Genomic DNA, 10207 nt, shown 5'->3' on the forward strand with positions numbered 1-10207 from the left:
TTAATTTTGCCAATTAATTTTTCAAATTTCAAATTATCCTCATATTCAATATTTTACGGAAACCGATATCTTCCTAATTAATTTTTAAAATACATACCATAATTTTGTGTATATATACACCAATTTTGTAATTTCGGTGACTTCTTCATCACTAAGAAACGAGAAACAAGATCACTCTGCTTCAAAGTAAATTCCTGTCAATATCAGGTTAGTATTTAATACAATCAAAATCTCGATATCATTCATATAATCTGTGTGATTTCGATATATATTTTGTATCTCTAATCTGTAATGTTTTCTATGCATCATCTGTAATCGATCTGTGATAATCTAAATACCACTTAATGTAATATAAAATGCTAAGTTGTAATCGGAAAGGCGGAAAATTCATACCTTTTTTTTCTGGATCTGTAATGTTTTCTCTGCTGTAATGTTTTCTCTGCATCATCTGTAATCGATCTTTGTTAATCTAAATACCACTTAATGTAATATAAAATGCTAATTTGTAATTAAAAAGGCAGAAAATTCATACCTTTTTTTCTAACTGATAGTTGTGGAGTATCTAATCCTTTATCCCTTATAATTTGATATATTTAGTCATTGACTTATGACTTATGTTGAGCATTTACCCTTTCAACATCGTTGGATTTTCAGCTATTATACCTCTATATAAGTTTGAATGCTTTATTTTCTGCAAATATTCTAGTTTTTTTTAAATGATGCTTTAAAAAACAAATTTATAAAATATGCAGAAAGTATCATTGGAAGAAGATTATATGGAAAAACACAACAGTAACAAGACCATTTATGTAATATTTGCAATTTTTGTCCCATTAAGTTTTATCATGCAAAGTTTGTACTAAGTTGATGTTTTTATAATAATTACATTTTCATGTAAACATAACAGTAATAGGACCATTTATGTAATTGTAATACAACAGCAAACATTCTTGTACTAAATTTATGTTATTGCATTTATGGATATGATATTTGGTATAACTGATTTTATTTATAACGAAATCATGGTTGGATCAAATACCATTTTACCCTTCATGTAAAACAACACATACATGTTCTATTCATACCTTTTTTTTTCAATTGCAATACCAAAGTCAGGAGGTTGAAAATGTAGTTTTTTAATTCTATTTTATTGTGTGTTGTTTATTTATTTTTATTACTATTTTATTTAACTTTCTGTATATCAATGTCATTTCCATTATTGGTTGTGTTCTTCCATATACTTTATCTACTCACATTATACATAATACTTTCTTCTTTTATGTATTGTTACAGTGACAATGGCAGAGAGAAACATCACTTTGATTAAAGACTTGGATAATATGAAGGATGATTACACACTAAAAGTGTCTATTATCCGGTTATGGAGATCAATTTCGGATGTTAACCCCACTAGGCCACTATAGTAAAATCAATGGAGATGATATTGATGGATGAGATGGTAAAATCTGCTATTCCAATAACAATATTTTTTTTACATTGTTAACCAATTTTTGTTTATTAAAATACAATTGTTTAACATTATATAATATTCTTATCCTATCTGAATAGTGTACTAAAATTCGAGCAAGTGTCTATCCAAGAGATTTTGAAAGGCTTGAATAGAAACTGAAAGAAGATTGTGTTGTTTTCATTCGATCCCCCACTATCGCTCCTAACAGATACACTTTTAAAATAAGTGATGTAAATGACAAATTAAACTTGCATGGAAGAACAACTGTGAAGGAGTGTCTACAGTTTCAATCCAAATCAACATACAGATTTTCTTGTGTTTCGTTTGAAACAATTATCTCTGCAACAACTACATCTAATGACTCAGTTGGTAAATTTTTCCCCTTCTTTTAACTAATAATATCCAATCTATTTTGATTGTATATTTTATTTTCTACTTTAAGTTTACATCATTTTGACATATTGTATTATATTCTTCTAGATGTTATTGGTGAAGTTGTTTCATTAGGAAAACTTGATTCCCGTGATGTCAACAAATCCAAGCATAGGCTACCTTTACAGATCCGGAACTTAGAGTAAGCATAACTTTTCTTATATTATATTCATTACTTTTAATTTTGTATGTGTTATTTTTTTATTATGTAATCATTTAACCATTATTATTTTTGCAGAGGTTTACAGGTTAACATGACATTGTTCGGAGAAATTGGATATCAATTGATTTCTTATGTTGAAAATCATAAAGAAAATGGTCGTGTAATTGTTCTATTGCAATTTTCAAAGATTAATGTCTATAACGGTATGTTTTTTATACAAAGTAACCTTATTTTATACTCTTATGTTAATCATTCTTTTGAGTCTTTTATTTTGTTTTTTAGGACTACCTTCCGTTAACAGTCATTTTGATCACATTCGCATGTTCATAAATGTTGATCTTCCGGATATTGTTACCTTTACTGAAAGGTTACTAACTATTTTAATAATTCATTGGTTTTTTGTTTCTTTTAATAATTTTACTAATTTTATAATTAACCTCCTTAATGAAAAACAACTTGGTTGGTCTACGAGGACTTCAAAACCCTTCTTCTTCTTTGACTGTTGATACCTCTCAATCATATTCTGAATATGATGACTTTTTGATTAAGCACAATTTTAAAAATGTTGTTGATTTGCACGCACCACGAGAGGTATGTCAACAATTTAGTCATCTTAATAGCATTTCTTTTCTAATTGACAAATATTATAATTTTAATTATTTTAATGGCTTATGTAACGACACTAGACTACAAGTCAAATCTCTGGGCAAACGTATTATTGAGGCAGTTATCGTATCTGGAAGTAATATTGGAAACCGAACTTTTATTCCAAAAATGTCTTTAACTCCTTCTGGAAAAAAATCCCTTCAAATTTCTAAGAAGACAGTTTCCATTGGCTGTATGTTTTGCAATGACAATTAATAAAAGTCAAGGCAGTCGTTATCGAAGGTTGGTCTGTATCTCAAAGATCATGTTTTTTCACATGGACAGTTGTATGTTGCCTTATCTAGAGTTCAAAGTAGAGAATGATTGAAATTGTTAATTTTAGATAAGAATGGTAGACTTACAAACAAAACTTCCAATGTTGTTTATAAGGAAGTTTTTAGAAATTTATAAATGATTCGTAGTTTTTAAAGTCAAACTATTGTGTTTTTTTTATTACATTTATGTTATATTTTATTTTTTATATTTATATATCAATGTCATTTATATTATTCATTGTGTTTCACTTTGAACTCTATTCAAAATTATATTCTGTTTTATAAATCATTTACAATATACTCAATTTTATATTATGTTATATATATATATATATATATATATATATATATATATATATATATATATATATATATATATATATATTAATTTTAAATAATCAATACAAAAAGTTTAAAAAAAAACTTAACTCTTAATAATAATTATAAATGTTTTATAAACTTTTTGTCCGTGGTTTTCACGGGTTGTAACTTAGTATTTTATACGGTTCCAACAATATGAATAGTTACTCTTTCAAAGGATGGTTAATGTGAGAATACATTGATAACATAAAAGGTTAGCAATTTTAAGCCTTTAGATCAAAGAATTTGATCAAAATTGATTTATTTATTTATTTAGATATATAATTAAATGTAAAATATATTATTTGATTGATTATATGTATAATACGGGTAAAAATATAGTATCCGGTTGATATTGAGAAGGAATATGGGATATTGATTATTTACTTTTTTTCTAGGGGACTTTTATTTATTCTATTTTTAAAAATTTTAATATGCTTAAATTGTACATTTCTAGCATTGTGATTTTAAAAGTACTGATTTTAGCTTAAATTATATTTACAAATATATATCTTAAATTTTTTTATTTTTTATGTATGTTGTTATTAATTATAGAATATGTTATGTACTACCAAAACCCCAATTTACAACGTAGATTTGTATTATAGTTTTAAACTATGTGTACTATTATTGTAAAATTCTATTGTGAATATTAGTATAAAACTTATTCATGCAATTTACAATAATAAATAACAACAAAAATATTATTTGAACTTAATTATTCCAATAAAAATTTTACATTAACGATACAACTTCATTAAATACAATATGAACTAATAAATGCAATAGGAGTATTATTTTTGTTACTTGGTTTTTTTTTTTTTTTTTTAACAGCAAACATTTCATTAAAGAAAAAACAAAAGCTTAAGCAATGCACTCAAGACAAAGTACATGAAAAACAATATAAATGAGAATTACACCACATATGCCAGTTAAGAGCATTAAATTTAGATCTATTCTTAATCTAGTTAAACGTAAACATGCTAATATCATCACCAATCGTCATTGTAGATCGTTTCTCATTCCTGAAAACACTTGCGTTTCTAGCTTTCCAGATCATCCAAATGGTGCAATAGATTAATGACAACTTCAAATTTTGAGTCTTTTTCTCAATGTTAACCTGATTAAGCATCCTTTCCAAATCAAGAGATGAAAAGGGTTGTTCCGGAAGAATTCCAGACCACTCCGCAAGCCACTTCCACAACAATGACACATAACCACAGGAAAAGAAAACGTCATCCAGCCCTTCATCAAAAACATGATAGAAAGTGAATAAGTTGGACGATACCGCTATACCATGTCTCATCAGGTTAGGAACCAAAGGAATCTTATTTTTTATCGTTCTCCAGACAAAACAATTGATCTTCAACGGGATCCAACCAACCCATTTGAAAGAAGTTGTCATATCTGCAACATGATTTTCCATAAGAAGCTTTAAAGATCTGATCGAGAAATCTCTCTTGTTATCAGCACTCCAAGTCCACCTGTCATTATAAAAATGAAACTGAAAATTATTCAACATATCAGTCAAGTCTTTGCCTCATTTCAGGTCATCTCCTCCTTGTTTGTCTAGATCATTCCCAATAGAAATGCTTGTCCTCTCCTCCTTGTTTGTCTAGACCATTCCCAATAGAAATGCTTCTCCATTCCGGCCCCCACGCCCACTCTCCTTGTTTGTTTCTTGGTATCACACCAAAATATATTCAATACAACTTATTTACAAATTCCAAGCTTAAAACTCCAAAAGAAAAAATTGAATATAGATTGGAATCGTTGTACGCCCGGTTACTAAAGCGTTTAAAAAGTTTAATCATTATAAACCATTTAAATAACCATAACAAATTGACAAACGTTTTATATTTTTTAATTTATATTGGTGTAGTTCTTTTTTTTTCTTTTTGCATGAAACCTAAATAACCTTCAAAAGTAGCATCATTTGACATTTGCTCATTCAATACAGAAACAACAAAGTATTCTCACGACATAATAAAAAATACATCACATATGCAATAAACAAATAATAATGAAATCACATGAATTTAAACATTAAACAAAGCATATCAATGTGAGAACCATGGCTTACATCACATAACAGAAGCATTAGAGAGCATATTCGTATTTGGTAATTTCAAACCTGTAATTTAATTATAATAATTAATGCATCAGAAAACCTGCAATAAATCAAAAGTCTTCCCAACCTTCCAAATTTGTATATGAAATACCACCATTTGCATATGATAATCACTTAAAAGTTGTAATTATTGACTTAAGTCAGATCTGAATTAAATCAAAATTTGATTCAACCAGATGTCTGACAGAATAAAAGGCATATCAAAAAAATAAAACCAAATCAAAGGCTTCTAAATATGATATCAATGCACCTTTTAGCCCTCTAGATATGTACATATCATATAAAATATTTCCTATTAATTGGGCCTAAACTTGCAATCCAAATTGGGTAACATGTCATAGTCACTCAAAACGTATAATAACGTCGATATACAAAAAACAGTTGATCAATTTACTAATATAATCTCTATAACTATTAATTATATCCATGGAATTCAAAGAACACAAAACAGATGAATCAATCAACATTGCATCAAACCGCAAGTCTCTCGTGTATAATTTTCACTAAAAAAACATCATCATCAATCAAACACGATATGATTATAATTTATAATTATAATAATAAATAACATTACATCTCAAATCTCAAATGTCAATGGTGCGAGCCTTGTACATGCAAATGTAAGCCATATGCCAATCACCTGTTATAACAACAAAACAATCAAAATCCAAAGATTATAAATTGTATCTCTATATCTAAAATATTTCAAATAATTAAATTATTTTTCATACCTCCTCCAGAAAGTTTTGTTATATCTTCTTCCCTTTGTGGGATTGGATTATCATCATCAAATTGGATCCATTTCCCTGTTATTATTATTATATTATTATACCAATATCAATTACTTTTTTCATATATTTTGGTAAAAAAAATAATAATAATAATAATAATAGAATGAATGGACTGACCATTCTCTTGTTTGACCCAAGCAACATAATGACCTGAATCTGCACTTCTGCCTTTATGAGTCAGCACAGCAACCAAATCATATACTCCCGTTAACTGCTTTTTCTTATCTGAAATATATCATCATCATCATCATCATCATCATCATAATTATAAAAAAAAAAAAAAGGAAACTTCATAATGATAAAAAATGTTAACCTTCTCCAGAAGCAGCTTTAGATACTTCTCCACTTTCATTTGATGGTCCCTGTAGGAACAAAAACAAATGTTTATTTTTTCTAAATATATATATATATATATATATATATATATATATATCTTTTGTAAGATTCAAGAGAATTTATATAAATTGTAAACAAAATTAAATACCTCTGCATCAGACATCTTAACATCATTGTCTGTTGAAGCAGGAGGGGTTTTTTCTTTGAGTTTCAAACCAGCCTTTCTACCATCTTCCTCTCTTAACATCTACAATATTAAAAATTGAAATCCAAATATCAACAGATATCATCACATATAAAGTATAAACATCATTGTTTTACCTTTTAGTTTATTAACAGATATCACAAGAAAAAAGAAAAATCATTGATGATATAAAAAATAAAAAATTACAAACCTGACGAGGAGCTTCCAGTTTTTTGCGAAGTTCATCTGAACAAAGATCAAAAATATCCAACTCCAATGGATAATCCACTTTCTGAAAATTTTAAACAAACAAATAGTCAACAAAATCTTGACTTTTCAGTAATAACATACAATAATTGTCAAATTGACAAGTATAATTTGTTGGAGAGAGGGTAAGTTAGTTTATTACCCTCAAAATCTTTGCTTTCTGATTCGATTCCCTCTTCCAGAAAAATCGCACAAATTGAATAGTCAAATACCTTGCAAATAAAGTAATAAGTTTTAAGAAAAGTCAACATAATTTTTTAACAAAAAATTTGAAATAATAATAGTGATCTTACTTTGGTAATCCATTAATGCGTGAATCCTTCAAGTAAACTGCACTTCGACCCAAAGAAGGAGAAGCCTTTTCTAGCTCTGATTTCAGCCCCTGAATAAGATAAGTCAATAATTAATTATGAATTATGATATGATGATATAAATGACTTGATCAAATAAGTACAATAATAAAAGTATATATATATATATATATATATATATATATATATATATATATATATAACAAAACTTACATGTTTCAGCCCCTCATGCAAATGATTGACTTCATGTGATATGTGGCATTTAAGAGAATAAATTGACTCTGTTTCTAAACTTTCTTCACCACTCTCAGCACAATGCACCCTACAAAGTCAACATAAAGTCAAATAAAATAAAATATCTGATATCAGATAAATTAATAAATGAAAATGTTATGTAAAGTAAATGCAACAAGTGCATACTTGCTAACAAGGTCAATGCCAAAAAGTCCCTTCACTGTATCGATACTTTGACTGTACATTAAATTAAAACAATATAATGGTTATCAATTTGAAAAGAAAAAAAAAATTGAATGTTTTCTATTTAAAAAGAAATCATGAACAAAAACAAAAAATACCTGGAACCTGGAGATCTAAGAGCTTGAGATAGAGTATACAAAATCTGTGTCCAGCATTCTTCAGCATCCTGGTGTTCAGTATCAAAATTAAAAAGATTAGACAATTTGAGTAATAAAAATTTAAAATCATAAAAAGAAAAAAAGTCAAAGAAACCTGTTGCATGAAGGATCCATTATGCAGCTGACCAAATTGAGGATACTTTTCCCGCAATACCTGTCATTAATAAACATACCCTTTTGAGAATTATTTGAAAAAAAAAAAACGATCAATCAATGAAGAATCTTTAGGGGGAAATGTATACCACCAAAAACTGCATAGGTGCAACTGGCTTGACATTTTTATCAAGCTCACTAAATAAATCTCGTGTTGCAACAGTCAAAAGATGAGAAGACTGATCTAAATCATTGCTTCTGCCAGATTGGGGATACCTGATTAATAACAAGTTTTCAAAAAGATTTATCAACTTCATCACAGAAAATAATTACATTCAGTTGACAATTAACTTGAAACAGAGAACAAGAACTAACTCAATCAAAGCAGATTTAAGCTCTGGAACTGAATGCAAACATTGCATGGTGGAATTCATGTAACAGGTATTTCCCAGATTGAATAATCCAGCAGAATGCCCCTATAAAAATAGAAAAAGGGTAGGTTAGTTTTTCTACAAGCATCAATTGTAAAATAACCTAAAATGAATTTTACATGTGCAAATAAATAGGCAAGAGGTTTTTACCACAGCAACTGCTAGTTCTTCTTCCGGAAGGTCCTCCATGAAAACAGGGCCCTTCTCTGGAGCCTTTACAATCTCATCAGCAGTTCCCATCATCATTAACTTTTGACCCTATAAATAATAAAAGAATAATCACCACCAATTCCATAAGTGTGAGACAATTAACTGTTTTCAAATGCTAGAGAAAGGCTATTTACCTCTTTAACCCCTAATTTCGACCAATCAGAGTCGTCCTGTTAACAAAAAAATTAGGGAGATTATATAAAGATCTCAAATAATAGATAGTCTAATACTATATTTATGGGGTGTAGAAAGTAGAAACACAGGATTACCTTTAATAATCCACCTTTCATCATTATCTTTTGCCTTTCAGGTGGTACCCCTGTGAGGTCATACAACTGACATTTAAAAACATATGGAGGCTGGGTTGTATCTATCTCCACTGCTGGGTATAGCTCTTTTTGCCATTTCACACTCACTGTGATAAGAACATATGAATGAAAGTGTCAAAAACATACCTTCTTAAGAGAAACTTTAAACTGCAAAGTTGTCAAGTAAGTGCATATATAATTGTGTGAAGTTGTGCCCAGTGTACTCTAGCAGCATATTTTTCTTTTCGAATGAAAGGCATATGAACTTACAATGTGTGCCAGTGTGAGATATTGTTTATACATAAAAAAAATATAATTTTCTATCGAATACACAAAGATTAGCTAGTCACGTAACTACAATGAAACTCATTGATTGGTCTCCAGCAAACCACATAAGAGAACCAATGTCAATCCATCAAAAACCAGAACTTACATAATTTTATTCCCCAGATTGAGCCCTAGATAAGTAAATTGAAGCATAACAACGATTTAAATTAACTAGAACACGTTCAAAGTCAATAATCGCAAGTAAGTAACATATAAACCGGAAATTAACTACAATGAAATGTGTTTACTTTACATAAATCACAAGCAATGATGTGCACAAACTGGTGTTGATTCGTGAATCAACGTATAAATCAATTGCAATTTCAATGATTAATGGACCTGTCGGCATAATTTGGAGGAGCTTCTGGTTGTTGGCGCGATCGAGCGGGAGAAAAAGAGAGGTTTGTGTTGTGGTGTTTGCTTGGAGGAAAGGGCAACGATAACCGAGAGACCAACGTAGAAAGAGCTTTAGGAGATTCGAGAGAGCGTCAATAAAAGAGTTCGGTGAGGGGAAATCTCGTTATGTGTAATTATGTATGTGAATGTGTGGAGTGTACCGCCGTATTTGTCAATTGGGCCCATTTGAATGGCCCATTAAGCCAACCAAATTTAGAATTCAAATCAAAATGTTGGTTAAATTTATAAGTTTTTGTCCACTATGTTTACGAACTAAGCCTTAACATATTATAAGGCTTGATGAAATTAAAAAGGGTGTTTATAATTGCTTATTTAAAATAAGAATAAATTATACGGATGGTCTTTTAGTTTTACAGTTTTTTTTTGATATGGTCCTACGAAATTTTTTTCCTTGAGATGGTCCCAACAGAGCAAAACTTA

The 10207-nt window shown here is 28.9% G+C and overlaps 2 protein-coding genes across 2 annotated transcripts; both read right to left on the reverse strand.

Moving 5' to 3' along the window:
• Nucleotides 1-4310: 4310 nt before the first annotated feature.
• LOC145105609 (uncharacterized) lies at nt 4311-4993 on the reverse strand. The gene is made up of 2 exons (XM_079042703.1): nt 4968-4993; nt 4311-4830 (listed from the first exon to the last, which is right to left on the reverse strand). The coding sequence occupies exons 1-2, from the start codon at nt 4991-4993 to the stop codon at nt 4311-4313; spliced, it is 546 nt and encodes a 181-aa protein (XP_078898829.1).
• A 936-nt stretch (nt 4994-5929) lies between these two features.
• On the reverse strand, nt 5930-9888 carry LOC145108003 (ubiquitin carboxyl-terminal hydrolase 6-like). The gene is made up of 18 exons (XM_079044980.1): nt 9710-9888; nt 9005-9150; nt 8870-8905; nt 8676-8783; nt 8470-8570; nt 8244-8370; nt 8096-8155; nt 7942-8009; nt 7787-7837; nt 7580-7688; nt 7349-7437; nt 7198-7267; nt 7000-7080; nt 6753-6851; nt 6582-6630; nt 6386-6493; nt 6209-6283; nt 5930-6117 (listed from the first exon to the last, which is right to left on the reverse strand). Exons 1-18 carry the CDS (start codon nt 9717-9719, stop codon nt 6062-6064), a joined length of 1443 nt encoding a protein of 480 aa, XP_078901106.1. The 5' UTR covers nt 9720-9888; the 3' UTR covers nt 5930-6061.
• Between the last annotated feature and the right edge of the window lie 319 nt (nt 9889-10207).

This window comes from Lactuca virosa, chromosome 4, assembly GCF_052849685.1.
Source record: "Lactuca virosa cultivar CGN04683 chromosome 4, Lactuca_virosa_CGN04683_v6, whole genome shotgun sequence".
Lineage (NCBI taxonomy): Eukaryota > Viridiplantae > Streptophyta > Magnoliopsida > Asterales > Asteraceae > Lactuca > Lactuca virosa.